Consider the following 26309-nt stretch of genomic DNA (forward strand, 5'->3'; position numbering starts at 1 on the left):
AAGTTGAGTCCCATAGTGCTCAGAACCATTTGAACCATAGTGAGCGTTCGGACAAATTATATCTCTGAAGAAGAGATATTTCATGAAGAAATACATTGCAAGGAGAAAACTCGCTATAGCCTAGTTCAGAATCACCGTAACAACATGTGATTATTACTTTTTAAGAGAGTGTGAATGTGGTTGTCTTCCAGCTACATGGTGCAGGCGCGGATCAAAGACATCCCAAGGAACATTGTGTTAAAAGCATTTACATTGTTACACACCCGTATAATGATTTACAAGTTTCCCAAATAACTTTCCGCAAGTAAATTACTTTTACTCTCAAAAACCATAAGGAATTCTAAAAAAGTGCAAGCTGTATGTAACACAAGATATTTGTCCATTTTTCGCCTGAGTGCTAGGCCTCGTAGATGCCTTTACGGCCTGTCCCGTACACAATAGAAAATCCAACACTGTTCGTGAGTTCACAGACAGAACCGGTAAACCATACAAGTCGAGAAAAGCAAGACACCGAGAGAAGGATCCTACACTAAGAAAAAAGACACAGACATACTGACTTCCCGAAAGGAAGCAGGAACTACTGAAAGAGACGGTTCAAATGGCTCTGAGCACTATGGGACTTAACATCTGAGGTCATCAGTCCTCTAGAACTTAGAACTACTTAAACCTAACTAACCTAAGGACATCACACACATCCATGCCGGGGGCAGGATTCGAACCTGCGACCGTAGCGGTCGCGCGGTTCCAGACTGTAGCGCCTAGAACCGCTCGGCCACACCGCCCGGCGAAAGAGACGGTAGCCCCCACATTTAGACGCTCACATTGCCGAAGTTTTGCGTAGGGATAGTGCTACGATAATACTGGATTATGAGAGCACAATTTTAAATCCTATAAATTACGATATTGTCAAAGTTGGAAAGTCTGATGGTATTATAATTCTTAAATTAGTTATATGACGAACTTCTCAAATTTTCGGACGAAAGCCTAAAAAATGATAAATTTTTCTGAATGATGACATCTTGAAACCTATATTTAAGCAATATACTATGCATTTTTCTAGATAAATTATTATTATATTAAATAGTTCATATATTTTATTGTTATTACTATTATCAAAACCATACGCACCTTTAGTACAGTACATGTTGGAGTACCAGCAAATTATATATATTGGGGAGGGGGGGGGGGGGCAGAGAAGGCAGAAGAAAATAAGAAACTGGTCACCACTAGATCTGTGCCTGACATTAAATCACGTATGTAGGCTGTAGATAAGTTAACAACAATCAGGCCATTTTTAGTCACTCCAGAGCTCACTTATATTTTGTGATTTTGTCTTATGTCAAGGTGTTCCAGTCAAGAATAATAAACATACGCCACACCTACTGGAATCGATATTGCAAACCTGGTAACATCCAGAATTAATCGCACTGTCACTGCTCCCATCTTCCCAAAATTAATAGGTATATTTGGAAATAATGGAGTGCAATGGATCCTATATGAATCTTCAGTGTTACTATCATATTCAAATACTGTAAGCTTATGTTCATAAGTAACCATTTTTCTGTTTCAGTGAACAAACTACGCTCTCTCCAACTGTTCCGCATATATTTTCTGTTATCATTTTCATGAAGGTCGACACGCTGCTTTCCTTTCTAGCTAATTTTCTAAGAAAGTCGACATGTTTTTTGTTCTGACTGATAACATTGTACCCGACTGCCTTATCGTTCTTTAGTAGGACTTCACACGTAGGCACACGGCGTTTAGTTTTCTTTATGCAGTGAAACGTTGCTGATGCTACCCCGAACGTGTGTGAGTACTCTCAAAACTTTCTTTGTATAAAACACAGCATCTGGCTACGATATAGAGCGTGTTCGGAAATTCCCGTTACAAACTTCGACCTGAAGAGGGGAGTGAGTGCACAATATTCTGAATAGGAACTTGTGTCCGGAAACATACCATTTTCGTTCTATAAATATTTCAATTCAGATTTTAACTCGTCCACTTCTTCTTGAGGAATCAAATTAGGCGTGACGCAGTACAATTATTACGTAAGAATTCGAAAGGAAACATAATGAAACACCCATTTATCACGTAAGCATATTTGATTGTTTAACGCTTAAACATTACGAGTTAGCTTTTTCCAAAACAAAAAGGAACCCAGCATGCTGTACGTACAGAACAGTACTGACGCATTACAACAGCGGCTCGATGTGATGAAGTGATGAATGGATGTTTCGTTATGTTTTCTTTGGAATTGTTATCTAATATTTAAACACCGTCACGTCTGATTCAGTTCCTCAAGCAGAAGTGTATGAGAACAACATCTGAACTTGAATCCGCCATAGAACAGAAACGGTATGTTTCCGTATACAAGTTCCTACTCAAAATATTATGTACTCACTCCCCTCTACAAGTATTAGAAGTTTGTAAAGGGAATTTTCGAACATCCTGTAGTTAACTTATGTGATCATGTCGTACTGTTGCCGGCCGGTGTGGCCGAGCGGTTCTAGGCGCTTCAGTCTGGAACCGCGCGACCACTACGGTCGCAGATTCGAATCCTGCCTCGGGCACGGATGTGTGTGATGTCCTTAGGTTAGTTAGGTTTAAGTAGTTCTAAGTTCTAGGGGGCTGATGACCTCAGATGTTAAGTCACATAGTGCTCAGAGCCATTTGAACCATTTTTGTCATACTGTTCACACCCTCCTTTTGGTTTATGTAGGTTTTTCGCACGCAGTTGTTGAGTTATGAAATCTTACGGAATACGTTTTTCATCTGTATTTTTCACAATTTTGAATTTAACGTGAAAGAGTGACTGAACTATTGTTAATCCTCAGAATCATTATAAACGCGGGAATCGTGATATCTGTGTGAAATGTTGCAGAAATGGCAATTCCTTTTATCACACAACACCTATCGTATATCCCTAAAATCATTTCTGTGTTAATGTTCTTACGTCTGTGTTCGGAATAACGAACTTCAATAACTGTAAAGATTGTTTTACTCCAGCTGTCTGCTTCACTTCCAAACCTTGGTTAGATTTTGGCTGTTAATGTATGAAATGTTCCCACTTTCAGCAATGTATTTCCTTTTCCTCAAGGCAAGTGTGCCCCTTACAGAGCAAAGAGAGAGAAAGAGATAAAGAGAGAGACAGAGTGAATCTTGGAAGGAAGGTGCTTTCCTTCACGTACTCGTTGCTGATTGGAAAGGGTAAAATAATTTGCAGCGTATTCTTTTTGTAAATTAGGTGATACATTAAATTATCGGGATACTAATTTCCTTTGTTTTGATAGTTAACACTAACACATAAAATACACTTGTGATGTTAAAGAAAGATAGTTAATATTCCTGTCTAGAGTTAGAGAGAGATTTTGACCATTATTTCTCTCAGGAGTACCATTCCACCGAAATTTTAAGACAGATTATGGTGCATAAAAGCTATCCTTCGGATCTCTACAAGTGTACAGGTTGTTCAAGGGCTAACAGTGTTCTTTCCAAAGGATAAGAACTGCGTTCAGGCCCCGGTCAGGCAAATAGTTTCAGTCTTCAGGGAAGCTTCAGTTCAGAATAGACACTGCTGCAGTGTCTAAATCAGGATTATTACTGGATCTTTCGTTCCAAACATGGCTTAAATATGATGCCCACAACGGTTTCCGTTTAGAGCTGTAGTCCACAGCTGCATATTCCAATATCGGTAAATGGGGAAGATGCAGTTGTGTTTATGTATGAAGTTCTCGAAACTATTCGGTTATAGAAGTGCTAACATCACGTTCGTCAGTTATCGCAGAACCAACCTAAACGATTGTACCTGGTGTTTGGCAGCGTTGCTCATGATATTCGTGGTACTAAAGGCTAAAAACTAAAATTAAAAAACACCTCAATGACGAAAAGAATAATAGCTCTTAGAGACTACAAAAAAATCTGGGAGAATTGGATTCCCTGTAACACTAGCTCGTTGCAAAAACAAGTGAATTATGAACTGAGTACGAAATTACATAAAATTTATGTGTTGTTCTTTATAAAAGCAATATAGCAAAAGAAAACAGTTCTTCATTCTTCCCTAAGCACTAAATCATACAAATGCATTTGCATAAGAAAATTAGCTACGATCATTAACGGCGACAGCGCACTATAAAGAACTGCTTAGACGCTATGATGAAGGTCTGCAGTTCAGTGTTTTAATGAAGATTCCAAACAAGTCAATTCTAGTGTAGGGGCATCATATATAATTGTAGAATTCTTGAACTTATTATCAGTTCCAAAATTACACATTTCCTTGAGACGGGAAAGCTCCTGTCCACGAATCAGCACGGTTTTCGAAATCATCACTCGTGCAAAACTCAGCTTGTCTTTTTCTCACATGATATCCTGCGAACCACGGAAGGAAGGCAAAAGGCAGATTCCATATTTCTAGATTTCCGAAAAGCGTTCTACAGGATGCAGACTGTTACCGAAGATAGGAGCATACGGAATAGCTTCCCAGATACACTTCGTGATCAAAAGTATCCGTCACCTGGCTGAAAATGACTTATACGTTCATGGTGCCCTCCATCGGTAATGCTGGAATTCAATATGGTGCCGGCCTTGGTGGTCTAGTGGTTCTAGGCGCACAGTCCGGAACCGCGCGACTGCTACGGTCGCAGGTTCGAATCCTGCCTCGGGCATGGATGTGTGTGATGTCCTTAGGTTAGTTAGGTTTAAGTAGTTCTAAGTTCTAGGGGACTGATGACCACAGTAGTTAAGTCGCATAGTGCTCAGAGCCATCAATATGGTGTTGGCCCACCCTTAGCCTTGATGACAGATTCCACTCTCGCAGGCATACGTTCAATCAGGTGCTGGAAGGTTTCATGGGGAATGGCAGCCCATTCTTCACAGGGTGATGCACTGAGGAGAGGTATTGGTGTCGGTCGGTGAGGCCTGGCACAAAGTCGGCGTTCCAAAACAACCCAGACGTGCTCTGTAGGTTTCAGGTCAGGACTCTGTGCAGGCCAGTCCATTACAGGGATGTTTCTGTCGTATAACCACTCCGCCACAGGCCGTGCATTATGGACAGGTGCTCGATCGCCTTGAAAGATGCAGTCGCCATCCCCGAATTGCTCTTCAACTGTGGGAAGCAATAAGATGCCTAAAAGAAGAAGAAGGCCTGTGCTGTGATAGTGCCACGCACGACAACAAGGGGTGCAACCCCCCCCCCCCCCCCATGAAAAACACGACCACACCATAACACCATCGCCTTCGAATTTTAATGTCGTCACTACAAACGCTGGAAGATGACGTTCACCTGTCATTCGCCATACCCACACCCTGCCATCGGATCGCCACATTGTGTACCGTGATTCGTCACTCCACACAACGTTTTTCCACTGTTCAGTCGTCCAATGTTCACGCTCCTTACACCAAGTGAGGCGTCCTTTGGCATTCACCGGCGTGATGTGTGGCTTATGAGCAGCCACTCGACCATGAAATCTAAGTTTTCACCTTCCGTATAAATATCACAGTACTTTCAGTGGATCCTGATGCAGACTGGAATTCCTGTGTGATGGTCTGTACGCTTTTATGCTGTACGTTGTAACCTCCCCACAAAAATTAATTAATAATAATATGAATAATGAATGTGATTCTAATTTAGTGTAACCTCTCTACAGAAATTCATTCACATTTAACCTCCACACAAAATTTGTTTCCCATTTAATGTACGCACAAAATTCTTTACTCATTTAATGTAAGCTCGAAACAGAAAAATTCCTAAACCTCGTAATAAAAAATAAATTCAGTAACCTGGTAAACTTTGGACGACAGCAGTGCTGCGTCATGGCCCTGTAATATCATTCTGAATAACAAGCAAAAACTCTTACCTCAATAAAGTCGCCAACTATCTGCTCTTACAACAACTTTTTCCGGCACAGTTCTATGCAACGCTGGCCGATAAATTGTCATTTATGAAAGGAAGCAACTGATTTTTCTTTTGCAACAATCGGAATGATCATGGATTGGAGAAATTAGTAAATTCTTTAAATTGAAATGAATGCTTGTTAGAAATTACTTTATATGACAAAGATTATTATTAGGACATTTTTAAAAGATTTACATGGGAGTTCACATAACATTACTAGATAAGCGCGACGCTGCTTTTACCTTATACTATAACGCTCAGGCTCCGCCATCCCGCCCAGCCAACACGATACACCAGACCAGACTGCTCGCTAGCAACAACTTACTGCTACTGCTACACAGTTCCTACTGCATACAACACTGCTCTTTGGTCTCAGATTCTCTTACAGCTTACATATCGCAGCCAGCGCGTGAGCAATTACATCTGCTCGAGTGCGCTAGCAACAAATTCCTTAATCATGGACCTCTTACAACGTGTCCGTAAGTGACACCCAATCACCAGACCACATTCTAAGTTCGTGCGTTCTACGGAGCACCACATTCTGCTCTCTCACGATGTCTAATGAGTACTGAGGCCGCTGATGTGGAGTACCTGGCAGTAGGTGGCAGCACAATGCACTTAATACGAAAAACGTATGTGTTTGGGGATGTCCAGATACTTTTGACCATTTAGTGTATGTGAGTGGCTTGAAGACTTCTTAAGTAACAGAACACAGTACTTCGTCCTCGACGGCGAATGTTCATCAGAAACAAGGGTGTAGTCAGGGATACCTCACTGAAGAGAGATAGGGTCGCTGTTATTTTCTATATACGAGGTGTGGCTAGAAAAAAACCAGACTAGTACTGGTGAAACAATAAAACGAATGCAATAAGGCTGAAAGTCGCGTGGCCTGTCACGTGACTCTCGTTCCGCCTACTGCTCGAGTTTCATCTGCCTCCTGCACTCAGTCTGCCCGTGCCGTCTGTTTTAAGTAGTTGACGTTTTGTCTGTGCGTCGGAAAATGTTGAGTGTACAGAAAGAACAGCGTGTTAACATCAAATTTTGTTTCAAACTAGGAAAATCTGCAAGTGAAACGTTTGTAATGTTACAACAAGTGTACGGCGATGATTGTTTATCGCGAACACAAGTGTTTGAGTGGTTTAAACGATTTAAAGATGGCCGCGAAGACACCAGTGATGACACTCGCACTGGCAGACCATTGTCAGCAAAAACTGATGCAAACATTGAAAAAATCGGTAAACTTGTCCGACAAGATCGCCGTTTAACAATCAGAGCAGTGTCTGAGTTAACAGGAGTTGACAAGGAAAGTGTTAGGCAGATTCTTCATGAAAGTTTCAACATGAACAAAGTGTGTTCAAAAATGGTTCCAAAGTGTCTCACAATTGAACAGAAGGAACGCCGAAGAATGATTTGTTCTGACATCCTGGAAAACATTGAAAGTGATCCCACCTTCTTACAAAATGTTATTACTTGCGATGAATCGTGGTTTTTTACTTACGATCCCGAAACTAAACGCCAATCGATGCATTGGAAAACTCCCGGTTCTCCACGACAAAAAAAGCACGAATGTCAAAATCGAAATTCAAGGCAATGATGATTTTTTTTTTTTTTTGACATCAAAGGGATTGTGCACATTGATTGGGTACCAGAGGGACAAACAGTGAATCAGCATTACTACATTAGCGTCCTGGCTACCCTACGTGAGCGAGTACGGAGAAAACGGAACGATTTGTGGAGAAAAAAGTCATGGATCCTTCACCAAGACAATGCCCCAGCTCACAGTGCGTTTTCAGTGAAGACGTTTTTGGCAAACCACAACATTCCCATCTTAGATCATCCACCCTACTCACCTGATTTGGCCTCCTGTGACTTTTTTCTTTTCCCTTAAGTCAAGTCAACTTTGAAAGGAACTAGATTTGATACTGTTGAAGCAGTAAAAGAAAAAGCGACGGAAGTAATGTATGGACTTACCGAAAATGATCTGCAGCATTGCTACGAACAGTGGAAAATTCGTATGGAGCGGTGTAGAGACCGAGGAGGAGAGTAGATTGAAGGAGATAACATGAAATTGTAAATAATTGTAAATAAATGTTTTTTCCAGCATCAGACGGTTTTTTTCTAGCCGCACCTCGTACATAAATGAAGTGGTGGACAGGGTGAGCAGCAACCTGCGGCTATTTGCTCATGATGCTGTAGCGTCCGGGATGGTATTGGGTTGGGTTGTTTGTGGAAGGAGACCAGAGAGCGAGGTCATCGGTCTCGTCGGATTAGGTAAGGATGGGGAAGGAAGTCGGCCGTGCCCTTTCAAAGGAACCATTCCGGAATTTACCTGGAGCGATTTAGGGAAATCACGGAAAACCTAAATCAGGATGGCCGGACGCGGGATTGAACCGTCGTCCTCCCGAACGCGAGTCCAGTGTGGGATGGTATTGTCATTAAGTGACTGCAGGAGGGTAAAAGATGTCTTAGACAAAGTTTCTAGTTTGCGTGATGAATCGCAGCTAGCTCTAAATGTAGAAAAATGTAAGTTAATGCAGATGAGTGGGAAATAAATCCGTAAAGTTCGAATACAGCATTAGTAATGTGCTGCTTGACACAGTCACGTCTGTTAAATATCTAGGCATATTGTTGTAAAGCGATATGTAACGGAACGGTTTATTGGGCGAATTTTAGGAAAATGTGGATCATCTGTGAAGGATGCCGCATAGAGGACACTATTGTGACCCATTTTTGAGTACTGCTCAAGTGTTTGGGACCCGCACCAGGTGGGTTTGAAGCAATACATTGAAGCAATTCAGAGACGGGCTGCTAGATTTGTTAGCCGTTGGTTCGAACAACACGCAAGTATTACGGAGATCCTTCGCGAACTCAGATGGGAATCCCTGTAGGGAGAGGGACGTTCTTCTCGAGGTACGCTACTGAGAAAAGTTGAATCTGACTGCAGAACCGTTCTACTGCCGCCAGCGTACATTTCGCATAAAGACCACGATGACAAGATAAGAGAAATTAGGGTTCATACACAGGCATATCGATAGTTGTTTTTCACCCACTCTGTTTGCAAGAGGAACAAGAAAGGAAATCACTAGTGGTGGCACAGGATGCCCTCTGCCACGCACCGTACGGTGGCGTGTAGTGTATATATGTAGATACAGATGAAGATAACTCCATTTTGGGCTATTACATTCTGGATTATGTGCTGCAGTACAGCACATACAACACGGAGAAGGAAGCAATGGATGGCAGTAAATGGAGAAGCTGTGGACCTGCTAACACAGGAAAAGACTGACGATGACAAGTAAACATTTGGTTCAAACACTGAATGGTTAGTCATAAAACTTTTTTTATTTATTTCTATCGGCCTTCTGACTGGTCTGATGCGCCCCGACACAATTTTCACTCCTGCGCCAATCTCCACATTTCAGATAAGCACTTACATCGCGATGTGTTCGATTTATTCAAATCTCTCTCTTACTCTAAAAGTTTTGCACTATGCTGAACTATTATCTGATACCTTTATAGATGTCGTACCACCCTGTACCTTTTTCTTGTCAGTATGTTCTGCATATTTCTTTCCACGATAATTCAACATTTAATTTCTGCATTTCGATTCTTATCAGCCGACTTAATTCTCAGCACAACTCAGTAACACCACAACTCAAACGCTTCCATATTTCTCTCTACCGATGTTCTCATGGTTCATGTTTCACGTCCAAAGAACACTTTGCTTCAGACACACATTCTCAGAGCTTTTTGCTACTAGTAGGCTTCCCTTTGAATTGTTTAATGTTCATGGTATTGCTTTTAAGTTCACTGAAAATCAGGTTGGCTTCTTTATATGCTGAATTTCTCCTACCGAAGACAATTTTTTTTTCGATTTCTTCACATTTCTATGCAGTTATTTTGGTTTATCTTACCTACACTCACTGTTCATTTCATTCCTAAGTGGCGTATATTGCAGTGTTCCGGCATTTTCCCTGATATTTTTCTCTCTTCCATCAACTGAGTATCTATTCTATTACACAAGGGGTCTTCGCATTTATCTTACTTGCTCTGTATTTGTTTTTCCAGCTTCTGTGATTGCCATTTTTAGTGATATCCATTCTTCTTCATCTGAACTGCCTATTGTGTTATTCATTATCGCAGTATCTACAGCCTTAGAGAACTTAAAACGCACCTCGTCGTTCCTTCATATTTCAGCGTCTAACTTCTTTACACATGGGTTGTTCCTTATAGTTATCGCAACCTTTAACATACGTTTCGTCATCACTTAATTGCAGTATCAGTCTGTATCTTGTCCTCGGTGCACCTGATAATCACATGTCTGATTTCGAAACCTCTGCTCCACCACGATGTAATCAAACTGGTATCTTCCCGGGTCTCCAAGCTGTTTCTAAATGTACCTCTTGATCTTCCGATTTTTGGACAGTGTGTTCCCTATTACCAGTCAAAATTTATTGTAGAACTCGACGCCTTGTCTCCTGTGTCATTCCTACTATCCAACCCTTATTCGTCTGTGATGCAGTCATCTACATCCTCCCTTACCACAATGTTGGAATCCCTCATGACTGTAAGATTTTAACTTCCATCCACATACAGTGTTCCTAATTCAGTGCCCTCATATACTCTATCTCTTCATCTGCTCGTTTTACAAAGGTAAGTATACCATAACTGTTGTTGTCGGCCTTGATTTCCTGTCGAACCGGTAAGAGCAACCCTATAACTGAACCGCTTACTGTAACTACCTTCTTGCTCTACTTTCCTATTCATAAAGAATCCTATTCCATTATTACATTTCTGATGCTCTAGATACTGTCCTGAATTCACCTGATGAGAAACCCTTATCTTCTTCCCATTTCACTTCATTGAGTCCTATTGCACCCACAGGGTGTCCCAGAAATGTTGGGACAGACTTCGAGGGGTTGTAGAGGATATCTCGAGGAAAAAATCGAGGCTAGAAAACCCTGTCTTGAAACGTATCCAACGACTATTTTCGAAAATGATGTCTGTGAGAAAGTAGGATGATAACTATATCTTTTCTGACACCTTTGTTGTAAATAGGTTTAACAGTGGTACATTTGTACCTGTCAGAAGAAATATTTTGTGTTGATAACTCTTCTCATAAATAGCTAGTGACGTGATTTATTAAGTTAGAACAGTTCTTCCAGGTTCTAAATTCCATCTACAACATGAAAGAGCTTTTGTGAGAACTTTTATGAGTGTGATACTGTCAGTGGTAGGTTGAGCGCATTACGTCTACTTCCGTAAAGTTCTACAGAATCTATTTTTACTGCATTCCCTTGCTTCTTCAACCTAACTACTTTATCCTTTTGTTGCTACAGTTACAAATTGACCATTGCAGCTTGTGACTCATTAACCACAACAGTCATTCCGCTTGAGATGGTATCTTGTATACTAATTGGCTGTTCTGGCTCTCATTTAACATATCCCATATTGTTTTAATTTTGTAATCAGTACTATTAATCTCTGTCATTTTGTGTATGTTCTGGATCTATTAACAAATCTCCTTAAGTTAACACAGTGTTTCTTGTAGAATGCAAGTAACATACGTTTTTTCAACATCTTTTGGTTACACAGAAATTCCTCTTTTCCTTTTAAATGATATTTTACTCACTTCTGTTACCTACAGCAAACTTGCTTTTTATAGTAGACTTTCTGAACTATTTTTTGGAAAAATTACTTACAAACACTGACAGAAATTAGTTACCAAATACATTGAAATTCGCATTATCATTCATTTCCCTGTTTATCTCTTTCCATTCCACGCGTTTAATCTTATTTTTAAAACATTGATGTAAGAATTATTAATGAAGATGTCTTTTGCATAAATATGTCTCGGACCAAAATAGTGTTGCCATCCTGTATGTCTGTCTGTTAAGATTCGTTTTTCTCAGGAACGAGTGGAGGTAACAAGTTGAAATTTAATGTCACATACTATGGTCTGCGGCCCACTGCGGCATAAAAATTTTAACTTTTCATCAATGTAATCAAAAGATACGTATGTATGTCTGAAGTGCATTGCATAGTAGACCGTTATACACGTGCACTGCAAACAGTATTTACATGCCTGGGCAAAGCCCACAACATTAATAAATCACTTCCTATGAGGAGAATCACGAGCGAGTACAGGACGTGGGGCACACGGTGACGATGGGGGGGGGGGGGGGGGGGGGGGGGGGGGGGGGGGGGGGGGGGGGGGGGGGGCGCTTGGGTCCGGCCCTGGAAGCATGCCCAGACAGCCAGAGTGATTACAGCGACCACGTGCGTAAAGAAGGAAATCTGGATTCGAGTACCAGCCTGGCACAAATTTTCGTACATCGCCGATAAACTTTACAGCTGGGGCTCATCATATTCACAACTGCAAATACACTTAACCATACAGCTATAGATTAGAACAGTGTCTGTTCCTTCAGACATGCATGCAACTCTGAAGTACATTGCATAGTAGACCGTTATATATAGACATTGGAAACAGTATTTTTTTTATACTCGCAAACTCACTCATGAAAACCCATAGCGTATTTGATGTTAACTTATGGGGTGCTTCCTGTTGACCTATAATCGTGATATTTATGAAGAATCAAGGTTTCACAGTAAAAGTAACTGAAAAAATACGAACATTGTTAATTTTTAATTATAACAAATAAAAAATATTCTTTTGCCATTACAAACTTACATTGCACTTGTAATCTGTCATAAAATCATAAAATGCTGTAGAGATTTTGATCTGGTTTTCTGTAATAGGTAGAGCGAGTTACAAGCAAGGTTTGTATATACAATTTATAAATATTTCATGGCTATTGGCCGTGCTACGATGAAATAAAGTCACCTACTGCTGTGGAAACAACGCCTTTGACATCTAGTAGTGATAAGTGTAAGACCACCCGACTACCAACGCCATGCTGGTGCTAGCATTACAATTCCTTTATGAACTGCTTTTTCTACATACAAACATCCTCTGGCAGTCTTTGCGTATGATGCATACAGCATCTGTAATGTTTCAGAGCAAAGCAATAACGGTATTTGATTCAGGATTGCATTTCCATTGTTTCGGATGAGGTTCCAATATCCCATTAAATACCCGTTGAAGCACACAGAACATTCAACAGATGTGTAACAGCAATAGACCTATGGCTGGCTCTATTGTTTTCTCTCTGGAGACTTCCGTTAAATCTTACCATTAATTGCAACAGGAACAAGAGCAGAGAAGTCAACGCGCATCTGCAATTTCAATTAGTGCAACATTTCAATATAACTCCAAACAACGAATAATTTAAATAGCGAATGTGAAATTACACAAACAATTTAAACTTAAAACATTCTTGAAAGTCTTGGAATTTTCGGGACCGAGATCCTGCCAGTGTTGACATCGATAACAGGCAAATATCGTCGAGATTCTCAATTCCGAGGATGAATGAACCATCTATAAACATAATTAAATTTATATGAAACCTTCGAAATTTAAGTCCTACTCGTACTTCCCCGGTTTCTTTTTCTATCAGCAACTTTTAAGGAATCTACGTTGATATAGCTACAAACTATTAACTGTTTCCTTTTATTTGACAGAGGAATCAAACAAAACTGAACCTACCAGAGACTTTCTTAGTGTGGATCCATAAGACTGTAGCATCTTACACGCACATACCAGGTTCTGATTTGCGCAAATATGACTGAGTCATTATTTTTTACTTTTTGTTCGTCTTTTACGTATGTAGCAACACCTCATTTTTTTCATGTTGATCTTACGTAAAAATGATGCTAGGTTATATCCACATTTATTTAATTTTTTTATCCGTGTAGTTACACGACGTTCAAACAGGCAAAGAACATTTATGTCTTCTGAATTTTCCAATCTTCTAAACATATAAGAAGTTCGTTTGCATTGGGTCTCAGTACCCATATTCATGAATTTAGCTTTACACTTAACTTTTGTATCCCTTTTACTCAAATATCGGATTTCGACTTGACTCACGTGTGATGAAATACCCCTGCTGTTCCAACTGAAAAATCGCTTCATTGTCTGGTGCAGTCCTTTTCCATGGTTACCTTTCGAATTCCTGTCTTATCTTGAGGTGTATGTATGTTGTCATCATACTAAACACTTTTGCTGCCTACGCAAACAGCACGGTGGCACACACATGCATCAAACAGGCAGAAGTATGCGTACGGAGTCATTTAATGTGGAACGACCACATATAAATTATCGTAGGGAAAGCAGATGCCGGACTGAGATTCAGTAACAGACGAAAGAGACAGCTTACGAAAAAAACTGCAGCTGATACTTTTGCTCGTCCATCTAGGACCCTTCCCAGATAGGATGGGTTTTTTATTTTTTATTATTATTTATAGTAATTTATAGTAACACAAAAAGTAAAGATAGAATGGATTAAGGAAATAAAGAAGATTTAAAGAAGATCAGTGTGTTTCGTCACTTGGTCGCTTAGTAGGCGCGAAAGCGTTATGATCGCCCGTCTCCAGTACCAGACGCATATCAATGCTGTTAACTGTTAAAACTCCGAGACAGTACAGTGCTAGAAGATTCAGCCAATATACTGATACCTCCTACATATATTTTACGAAAAGACCATTAAGCCAATATTAAAGAGATCTGAACTCTCGCGGAGGCTCGCCAACAATCTTCCTTCCCGTGCACCACCGAAACAGAAACGGAAGAAAGTGACAATGCTACACAAAGTACCCTCCATCACGCACCATAAGGTGGCTTGCGGAGAGTAGACACGGATGTAGGTGGCAATCTTTGAGGTGCCTGGTCCAACTTATCTCCAATGTTTGCTAAACCAAACAGATGACTCCATAGTACAAGATGTTAGGCTCGTAGAGCGCAATAAAAAAAGAACCACGCTGTAATGTGTCTGCAGTCACAGTCTTTCCCAATAGACTGACAGCGATATGTTGCAACGGAAAATATACCATTCCGGCAAGAGCATATTTTTGTAGTCCATTCGATTCCATATTACCGGCGTAACTAATGCTGTACTATCGTATTATTTTTCCAACTGTGCAACCTGGTGTTATCATGCTGTAATGGAGGATGTAACGTCATATCGCGGTATTCTCCGTACTGTTTTCAAAGGATGAGTTCAGTTTTGGATAATAGTAGTTACAAGTAGACACATTGACTGTGAGAGGACAATAGATGATATTCAAATGTGTATTGAGAAAAAATGTAATCGTTATTTCTCTAATTGGAATTAAAACTCTGTCGCAAAAGTAACAGCCTTTAGTTTTTTACATGGATGAGAATTTAAAGAAAATCAAATTAAAAATAAAAGAGAAAAAAATGAACTACGTTAAAATATCTTCTGTGCCACCTTCCTTGTATGTTTAGTGTTTCATTCTCTTATGCGATACACAAAGTAAATGTTAATTAATTAACAATAAATCAATAACTAAGCAAATGTTCTTGAACGTGGCTTTGTACGAGGGTTACGCACAAAGTAATGCAATGAATTTTTTTCTCAGCCGAAAACAATGTTACGAATGTGAAACGTTACGTATGTATTATTTGAAGTCTCTTGAGTGAGCGCGCAAAGTTTCCGTCACTTCCAACAGATAGCGTAGCTGCGGGACAGTTCCAAAATGGCGTCTGTAGGTGATGACATACGTTACAAGCAACGTGCCGTCATTGAATTTCTTACTGCAGAGAAAGAAACTGTGGAGAATATTGACAATCGGTTGTGCAAAGTCTGTGAACATTTGCTGTCGACAGAAGTACAATTAGTGGCAGAGCACAGAGGATAAGGTTATCAGAAGGCGGTTGGGCGGAGCTCCACGATATGCAGCAGTCTCGGAGACCATGCACAGCTGTCACACCTCACATGTTGCAGCGGCTGATGTCGTTCGCGAGGAGAGACGCATTACGACTCGACAGTTGGTGCTGCATCTGTCAGTGATGAGGTGATTCACACGGTGAAGCACTGGCTCTGTCACCAGAAAAATGATTGGTACCGACACGACATACACGCCTTTGCTTCGTGCTAGAGGAAGGCCACAGAATGGGGGGGAGATTACGTGCAAAAGCCGGGGGTGCAGATAAAACACCATTCTTTCACGCGTGTAATTCTCATTATGTTCAATGAAGAATTTTTGTAGAAAAAAATGCGGTGCAGTACTTTCTGGGTAACCCTCGTAACTACACACTCAAAGAGATGAGGTGTGTCAGGTGTAGGACCTGGATGTACATAATTGTGTGATTTTTATGACTTTTATTTAACGTGGATCATTAACTTTAGGCCATGACTAAACTGTTATTATTACCATTTTCGAAACTCCAATCTTAAGCACACTAGTAGTAGACCTCTGTATTATTGCACTTGGTGAGAAAGCGCTTTGGTCGGCTTATCGTGAGTTTTTATCGTGATATTTCACGAAAATACCCTTAACCCCTTCTTAATACCGGGTGATCAAAAAGTCAGTATAAATTTGAAAACTTAATAAACCACGGAATAATGTAGATAGAGAGGTAAAAATTGACACACATGCTTGGAATGACATGGGGTTTTATTAGAACCAAAAGAAACACCCCATGTTGCTAGACGCGTGAAAGATCTCTTGAGTGCGTCGTTTGGTGATGATCGTGTGATCAGCCGCCACTTTCGTCATCTTGGCCTCCCAGGTCCCCAGACCTCAGTCCGTGCGATTATTGGCTTTGGGGTTACCTGAAGTCGCAAGTGTATCGTGATCGACCGACATCTCTAGGGATGCTGAAAGACAACATCTGACGCCAATGCCTCACCATAACTCCGGACATGCTTTACAGTGCTGTTCACAACATTATTCCTCGACTACAGCTATTGTTGAGGAATGATGGTAGACACATTGAGCATTTCCTGTAAAGAACATCATCTTTGCTTTGTCTTACTTTGTTATGCTAATTATTGCTATTCTGACCAGATGAAGTGCCATCTGTCGGACATTTTTTGAACGTTTGTATTTTTTTGGTTCTAATAAAACCCCATGTCATTCCAAGCACGTGTGTCAATTTGTACCTCTCTATCTACATTATTCCGTGATTTATTCAGTTTTCAAATTTATACTGACTTTATGATAATCCGGTATATACACAACTATCTTAAAATCATTCTCGGTGTGATGTGCTTTCCCTAGTCGGCACTGTACCTCTTTACTCTAACGTCACTGCGTGTTTCCGATAACGGCTACAGGAGGCCAAGTTCGATAATATCGTGGTTGGGTAGTACTTATAGAGTAGTGCATGATTTTGAAAATTTTCTGTTGTTGTTGTGATCTTCTATCTGTAGCCTGGGATGATGCAGCTCTCCACGCTAGTCTATTCTCCACTAGCATATTCATCTCTGCACGACTAACTCTGTCCACATCCATTTGAACTTGCTTACTGTATTCATACGTTGGTCCCCCTCTGCAACCCGTCAGTCTGTTACTAAACTGATGAGTCCTTGATGCCTCAGGATGTGTCCTGTCAACCGATCCCTACTTTTAGTCAAGTTGTGGCATAAATCTCTTTTTCTTCCAGATCGATTCTGTACTTCCACGTAAGTTATACTATCTACTCATATAATTTTTAGCACTCTTCTTTAACTCCAAATTTCAAAGGCTTCTGTTCTCTTCTTCTTTGAACTGCATATCATCGATGTTTCACGTCCACGCAAGGCTACACACCAGACGAATATAATAAATTCAGCAAATTGTTTCGTGTGCAAGTTATCATCGCTTATCTTGTCGGTTGTCATCTTTGCGTGTGTTACCTATTTCTATGTTTAAAAGTATTCTGTCCAACATAATGAGACTCGTGAAGAAGCTAACTGGTGCACAAAGGAGAAAACTATCTAGTGAACGAATAAAGGTATATCACGCTCAAGTTAAAATATTTAGTGAATACTTTTCTAAGACTGCACATGCAAATTGCAACCGCCCTATCTGTAGTAGTAATATTAATTGCTAGAGGTGAAATTTTGACACCATTACATGAAAGTTTTGGTGTCGGTGAAATGGCTGGTTCAAATGGCTCTGAGCACTATGGGACTCAACTGCTGAGGTCATTAGTCCCCTAGAACTTAGAACTAGTTAAACCTAACTAACCTAAGGACATCACAAACATCCATGCCCGAGGCAGGATTCGAACCTGCGACCGTAGCGGTCTTGCGGTTCCAGACTGCAGCGCCTTTAACCGCACGGCTGTCGGTGAAATGAGTGGCGACAGTGGCAATAGAATTAGAAATAGGAACGACGCTGTTGTTCATGTTGATGTGGCTTTAAAGCCTGGAGCTTGTAAAGGTTGCATGGAGTTTGGGGACACGGAACTAGAGGAGGACAGTATCGGTGACAAGAGAAGTTGTGAAGAGTGTATGGATGTAAACACGACAGTTGACACAGGAGGTGCTAGTACACATGTGGACTTTGCAAAAAAATTGTGTTTTAAAGATGCGAAAAATGAAAAAAGAAAAATTCAAAGACCCTGCGAATTGGGTCAATAACGATGCAGTATGAGAGTTTATTGCTGCTCCACTGCTAGGCAAAACGTAAGTGGGATTTTGATAACTCAAAATGAGAGTATTATACTCGTATTTTCCACTTAGAATCCTCAGTAAACCATAAAATGGAGAAGAGAATTTCGGGCAGTGGTTTGTTTTTTCTTTGAAGATGTGACGTATTTTGCCTCATTTGCAGACTCTTGTAATAGGAGGAAGTTGAAAAATGATAATAACTGAAATGAATCAAACTCTTTTAATAGTTTTAAAAACTATTTGCCTCTTTTCTTTTGGTCCTTTGAATGAACCACTTCGGTTTGATTTGTTTCGTTGTTACTCTACGGTGAAATTAACTGTCGCGCGCCGGCCGCGGTGGTCTTGCGGTTCTAGGCGCGCAGTACGGAACCGTGCGACTGCTACGGTCGCAGGTTCGAATCCTGCCTCGGGCATGGATGTGTGTGATGTCCTTAGGTTATTTAGGTTTAAGTAGTTCTAAGTTCTAGGGGACTGATGACCTCAGAAGTTAAGTCCCATAGTGCTCAGAGCCATTTGAACTGTTGCGCTTCCTTTCTAGGGATGTAACTATTGTTATTTCTTGCTATCAGCTTATTGTAATGTAATTGTAAATTGTCCCATATGCATTGTTTCTTCTTATTATGTGTTAATGATAATATTTATAAAAATTGTAATTATGACTTGTCCCTATCCACGTGTGGCAACACACTGTAGGGATTCTGAGATCAACAAAAGTCACATCAAATCATAACAAAACCTACTACATACTCCATATTCAGAATCCAAGAACATTTAAGTCGAAATTGCTCCTCCCCTCACTCTGATGTAGTATTCCTTTTTACAGCAAAGAGACAACTGTAAGCAGAAAGATCAATTTGATCTCGAGAGTCCTTGACATGTTTCTTTTAAGTAATTACATTAATACATATTCGTGATGTGGTCGTTTTCCACAGAAAGTATATAAATATTCGTTGTATAAATTCAAACAACTTTTTCTTGCTGTAGTTTAATATTTATTTACGTTCTAGACGCGTTTCGCCTTTTATACGCATTATGACACCTTTAGTGGATTTAATCTAGAATAATACAGGCTTCTTGCTCGTAACAGTTCACGTCATAATTTTTACGTGAATACATTATTCTTTATAGAATTATTTCATGGAGGTGGTGTTGTGCAGCTTTAGTGAATGTTAAGAACTGCGTTATGCAATGCACAACTGTATTAGTATATTTTATTAGAGACGATCGATATCGATCTGGTATCAGACCACCATAGGATCCAAAAAAACAGCTATGTAAATACAAATGCGTAGCTGATGTGAGGCATTTTTTGAACCAGGTGATGGTTTGATCCTAGACGGAAACCGATTGTCCCTAATAAAGTATAGTGATACAGCTGTTTGCATAGCTGAGATGTTTTTTGGACCCGATGACAGTCTGATCCTTGACCGAAATGGATCTTCTCTAATGAAATATGCTGGAAGAGTTCTGTATTGCATAATACAGTTCATAATATTACTTATGTTATTTGTAACATTTATGTACAGCATACACAAATAAGAAAAGGGACACCAGGTGAACAAACAGTATTGCGACAGAAATCGCTCACAGATATCACGAGAAAAATCTTCAGTCCTCGCCTGAGCACTAGTGTTGTTTTACATCATTTAAATAACGAAGTATGAAAATTACAAAACGAGCAGATCTCTATTTCGAAATACGTTGACTTTTCATAAGGAAAGCGACAGTGTGACCTTTAACCTAAGAGCAGATCTCGGCAAGTAGGAAGAATAACTGTAAGTGATAATTTATTCATGTAAACATTATTCTGTGATTATAATTTCAATCAGTGATGCTCCACAGCTCTTACGTATTTGAAAAATGTCGTATAAACACCTTGACATGCTAGTAAAAAAACTTGTTTTACACAACAAGTTGCCGGCCGCGGTGGCCGAGCGGTTCTAGGCGCTTCAGTCCGGAACCGCGCAACTGCAGGTTCGAATCCTGCCTCGGGCATGAATGTGTGTGATGTCCTTAGGTTAGTTAGGTTTAAGTAGTTCTGAGTTCTAGGGGACTGATGACCTCAGATGTTAAGTCCCATAGTGCTCAGAGTCATTTGAACACAACTAGTTTCAGTCGTCTGAGCATCATCAGGTTCATAAAATTATTCACAGTACCATGATAGGCGAATTATAAAACCGTTATCGTGAGGTCATAAAATCATGAATAATACACTGTCATCATATCACAATGTAAATTACGTCTCACTCTAAGCAGTTCCGACATGGATGTATACACTCCCTAGCAAAATTTTTATAGATTGATGACATAATTTATATTCCCAGAATGAGATTTTCACTCTTCAGCGGAGTGTGCGCTGATATGAAACTTCCTGGCAGATTAAAACTGTGTGGCCGACCGAGACTCGAACTCGGGACCTTTGCCTTTCGCGGGCTGTGAGTACCGGGCGTGAGTCGTGCTTCAGTAACTCAGTTGGTAGAGCACTTGCCCGCGAAAGGCAAAGGTCCCGAGTTCGAGTCTCGGTCGGGCACACAGTTTTAATCTGCCAGGAAGTTTCATATCAGCGCACACTCCGCTGCAGAGTGAAAATCTCATTCTGGAAACATCCCCCAGGCTGTGGCTAAGCCATGTCTCCGCAATATCCTTTCTTTCAGGAGTGCTAGTTCTGCAAGGTTCGCAGGAGAGCTTCTGTAAAGTTTGGAAGGTAGGAGACGAGGTACTAGCAGAACTAAAGCTGTGAGTACCGAGCGTGAGTCGTGCTTCGGTAGCTCAGTTGGTAGAGCACTTGCCTGCGAAAGGCAAAGGTCCCGAGTTCGAGTCTCGGTCGGGCACACAGTTTTAATCTGCCAAGAAGTTTTATAATTTATATTACTTACCAATATGATGACAGTGTATTATCCATGGTTTTATCACCTGACGATAGCGGTTTTATATTTAGCCTAACATGATGCTATGAATTGTTTTATGAAGCTGATGATGGTCACACGACTGAAACTGGTTGTATAATTATAATATTTTACTAGCAATTCAAGGCGGTATTATGACATTTTTCCATTATACTGTGGATTGTGTCCAATGTGTAAGTATCCATGTAAAACTGAAACTATATTATATCCATATTAAATCCACTGGGAAATGCGTTTCATATACGAGGGTTGGAACTTAAATAGTGACAACTATTTATTCACAACCTATACGAAAGAGTTACATGTTTGCACCTGTTGCCGTCCTTCAGAGTAGTCACCAGCGTTGTGTAGAACCCGTTGCCATCGATGTGGAAGGCGTTGTATACCGTTAGCAGAGCCTGTTCTGTTGATGGTGCGAATGGAGCGGTCTACTGCCTGTCGAATCTCTGGAACAGTTCTGAAGCGAATACCACTTTCAGAATCAAATCAAAATGACAAGGACTTAAGTCCGGGGAGTATGGTGAATGGTACAGTACTTCCCACCCGGCCGCAGTGACCGTGCGGTTCTAGGCGCTACAGTCTGGAACCGAGCGACCGCTACGGTCGCAGGTTCGATTCCTGCCTCGGGCATGGATGTGTATGATGTCCTTAGGTTAGTTAGGTTTAATTAGTTCTAAGTTCTAGGCGACTGATGACCTCAGAAGTTAAGTCCCATAGTGCTCAGAGCCATTTGAACCATTTGTGAAGTACTTCCCAGTCCAACGACCGAAGAGAGCAGCCACAGCTTGCACTGTATGCGCCCGCGCATTGTCGTGCAAAATGATGGGTGGGTTGCGCAGAAAGTATCGCCGCTTCTTTGGCAAAACTGATCACGGGTAATGCTCCAAAACCGAACAGTAGTACGACTTAAGTCCGTGTGACGTTGATATGATTCTGAAGATGAAGGAACCACTTTGTGGCATTAGCTTCAGAACTGTTCCAGAGATTTAATAGGCAGTAGACCGCTCCATTCGCATCATCGACAGAACAGGCTCTGCTAACGGTATACTACGCCTTCCACATCGTTGGCAACGGGTTCTACATAACGCTGGTGAATACTTTGAAGGACAATAACAGGTGTAAACATGTAACTCTTTTGTATCGGTTGTGAATAAATAGTTGCCACTATTTAAGTTCCAACACTCGAAAATGGGCTAAATGCGTCTAGAACGTAAACAAATATCAGAGTGCAACAAGAAAAAGACGACAGAATTTATAAAGCGAAGGATGCCGTTATTGATTAAATGTTTGGTAACGTGGAATCTTAATTTTGTAGGACAACAGAAATGTTTATGAAAACAATGAACGTATGGGGGAGGGCGGGGTGGTTCGTGGTGCTGAAAAATCTGTGACCTAGGGCACCACTGCCTGTAAATCTGTCTCTATTGTAATTTCACGATTTCATTGCTTGAACAACACTTCAAAGGAAATTCAACTCACGAAATCTACTACTATCAAAAGTTGTAGTAAGTAAATTTCCCGGTTCCTATGTTGCAGATAATTCTTTTGCTTTTGTCGCTGCTGTCGGCTGCTGCCTCAGTCGGTGGTGGCACCTCTAGTGTCGCCGGCACTGCGAAACCTCCACCAGCCGGAGCCGTCAGTAGCTTCCCGGGACAGAAGAGGCGCGCACCTGACAGGAAACGTCCAGTCAGCGCGCAAGGTCAGGGAACGCAGACCCGCCGACCAACACGGAAGCCAGCGAAACAGCGGCCTGCCAGGAGACCGCAGCGCAGACCTGTCCAGCAGACACAGGGCAACACGCAGGACACGAACGGCAACCAGGCGGGAGCAGCTGCGTCCGACCCCTGGCAGACTCCTTCCTACCTCGTTTGCTATCTGTACCCTGCATCCCCAGTCTACCAGGATATCAGTCCAAATCAACCATTTGCCGCCACCAGCAACGGAGCTGTGTATCCGCCTTACATTGGTTACAAAATCTCAGCACCGACGAATGTGGGAAGCGGCGCATCTGACGATTCGGTGAATAAGATGTTTGTGCCGCAAATGGGGTACCCTAGCCCACTTTATCCATCGAGACTAGTATGTCCGCTTCACCAATCTGTGAGCGCGTACAATACAGTTTCACCACTGCCAGTTGCACAATATGTTGACAATGATTCAGACGACACGCCGGCTACTAATGATCCTAATATATTTGTTGTGGATACAGATGCTGGAATGTTCAATTATCCTTACAATGGGGAATCCCCAATGCCCTACGACAATGTCTACGGACCATCTGGGCTTGCACCAGAGAATATGTACCCAAATGGTGGCTATGGGGCACCTCAAGCATTTGGTTACCCACCTCAATTTCCCTTTCGAGCTAATTTATGATCAAATATTTTTTTCAGATGACCGTCAACAGCATCAAATTACTTGGAGAAATGCATGATACACACTATGCTGTCTTACAGTGCATTTATTCACAACCAGTTTCGATCATGGACCGTCTTCACAGTGGAAAAACATCTATTGCGACAACTTCACATGGCATACATGCTATTTAACCACGAAAGTGTATGCCGTTGCTGACGTGAAAACGTAAGAAAACTCATGCTTAACTCCGTCATACAGGCTTAACCAAGCAGAAAACATCGTTGAAAACACGGAAACAATGTAAGAGCAGTAAGTCCACAGTAGGTTGTGCCTGAGGAATGGCGCAGCCCACTTACTGCTATTACATGTTTTGATGTTTTCAATGCTGTTTTCTGCTTGCTTAAGCCTGTATTGTGGCATTAAGTATCAACTCTTACGTTTTCCAATCAGCAATGGCGTATACATTCCTGGTTAAACAGCATGTATACCATGTGAAATTGTCGCCGTAGATATTTTTCCACTGTGTGTGATCAAAACCGGTAGTGAATAAATGTATTGTAAGGCAGCACAGTCTGTATCATGCATTTCTCCAAGTAATTTCTGATGCTGCACACACTCGTTATGGATTATGGAAATGTTTATTACAAAATAAAAGAACAGAAAATGTTTTCATTTAAAAAATTTACAGTGGCTGTAAAAAAGACCATTGATGTGATTCGTTTTTCGGAACGTTTACACAGAGTATGTCGTGAGCTGCGACTGATTATTCCGAAAGGCTTAAAATAATTTAACTACGCTTAAATCACTTCTCAAAATGATAGCGACTGTTTCACACAAGTATAGGAAGTATATATCTTTTTCATTTAATGTGCCATGTAAAATCCAACTTGATGTAAATAAACTGGGAGAGCATTGCCGTGCTTTATTTCTACTCAGCTGCACAGCACTATACTTCTGTTGGTGATCATTCTTAGCTCTTCCAAGCATCAGCTCTCTTTGTGATAAACTAACCGCGAAGAACATTAGGACGGAAAAATTGTAACGTTTCAAGAAATTTCTCTATTGTGAATTCTTTGATAAGGGTATTTGCAAACGCATATATTTCAGAATCTTTTCGTGGGAATTCACATCCTGAATGTGTTTTAAGAACGAAAACGCTGTTAGCTAATTTCGACCGTTGGACATTCTCAAGTGCCTGAAATACATCCACAAAAAGTTGACTGGCTTACACATTACAATTGTATGTGTGGTGTCTGTTCCTTCAGGTATGTTCGAAAGCACAGGCTGCGCAAAGTCGTGATTCCGCGCCGGTGTGTTTACGTGCTGAAAGACAAATAACGACGTCGGCCGCATTAACGTACTGAAATAATCCAATGGCGACAAGTGATAATTTGTGTCGCGCTTTATGCGTGCGATCGCCTAACACCTTGGCTATCCGAGTACGTTTCACGTACAACCCAAATTCCCAACTTGTCACACACGGCTTCTGTAGCGGCCCTCTGGCCATTTTCCTCATTGCTCGCAGCATCACGCATGATTTCTGTAGGAGGTACATCAACACTGAAGATATCATGAAGTACCGTCAAGGCTTCATTATATGTGTGGTATCAGTTCTTTCCCTACCTTTCTTCATATACAGAATGACTCATGGGGGCGTAAATGTCGAGAAATAACCCAAAGTGGATGAGAAACGTTGAACACGTGACGTCACATCGTCGCAAGTGTAGTGTCTGGGCTTGTCGATCCTGCCATAGCCGGTAGGGGGCAGTGCTACACATCGCATATTGGGCGATGCAATACTTGCATTCAAGCAAACGGTACAACGTTCAAACATCTTTTGAAAAAGTGGCCTTTTGTAAGGGTAGAGTCACAGAATTGCTATCCTTCATGTAACCAAACGAAAGCTGTTCTTATTTTGTGTTTCTTTCCCTTTCTCCCTTCTTCCCTTATTTACAAACTTTATTTAGTACAGAAAACTTCGGTCATTTACTGGTAACGTCGCAATTTTGGAAGCTTTACTGATTTACTTGTGACGCAGTACGGTACGTTATGTTGTACTGTACTTTACAATAAACTAGTGGAGACCGCGAAACCGATAAATAAAATAATGTTACCTCAATGTAAACGCATAACCGTCTGACGCAATGAAAAACAGTACTGCTTGTCCACCGCAGGACTCGATCCCTGAACCCGAGCCGCTAAAGTTGCATATGTAAGCCCGGAGCCACGCCACGCGGACTTGAATGCTTGACCTGGTTAGGGAATATATATATATATATATATATATATATATATATATATATATATATATATATATATATACTCTGTATGTGTGTAAAAAAATTTCAAAATTAAAAAATAAAATAAAAGTAAATAAAAAATTTTCAACTTTACTACATGCCATTTACGCTTTTAGAATTTGTTTTGCTTCATAGCACAACAGTAGAGGTATACAGACATTGTATGTTTTTATGTATATAGTCTGTTACTGTATTTTAACACACTACTTTGTTTATGTACCATTAAACTTCTTGAAAATTCCTGTAGACCTTTGTTAATACTTTAGTAGTTTCTGTTTCATTTTATGCACCTACTAGTGTGCCCCGTTAGGGAGTCTGGCATAATCTCTAGTTT

The 26309-nt window shown here is 40.8% G+C and overlaps 1 protein-coding gene across 1 annotated transcript; it reads left to right on the forward strand.

The window, feature by feature from the left end:
* The first annotated feature begins 1737 nt into the window (after nt 1-1737).
* On the forward strand, nt 1738-25979 carry LOC126481203 (uncharacterized). The gene is made up of 2 exons (XM_050104801.1): nt 1738-1809; nt 22854-25979. Exons 1-2 carry the CDS (start codon nt 1792-1794, stop codon nt 23691-23693), a joined length of 858 nt encoding a protein of 285 aa, XP_049960758.1. The 5' UTR covers nt 1738-1791; the 3' UTR covers nt 23694-25979.
* Nucleotides 25980-26309: the final 330 nt, after the last annotated feature.

Source organism: Schistocerca serialis, chromosome 5, assembly GCF_023864345.2.
Source record: "Schistocerca serialis cubense isolate TAMUIC-IGC-003099 chromosome 5, iqSchSeri2.2, whole genome shotgun sequence".
NCBI classification, from domain to species: Eukaryota; Metazoa; Arthropoda; class Insecta; order Orthoptera; family Acrididae; genus Schistocerca; species Schistocerca serialis.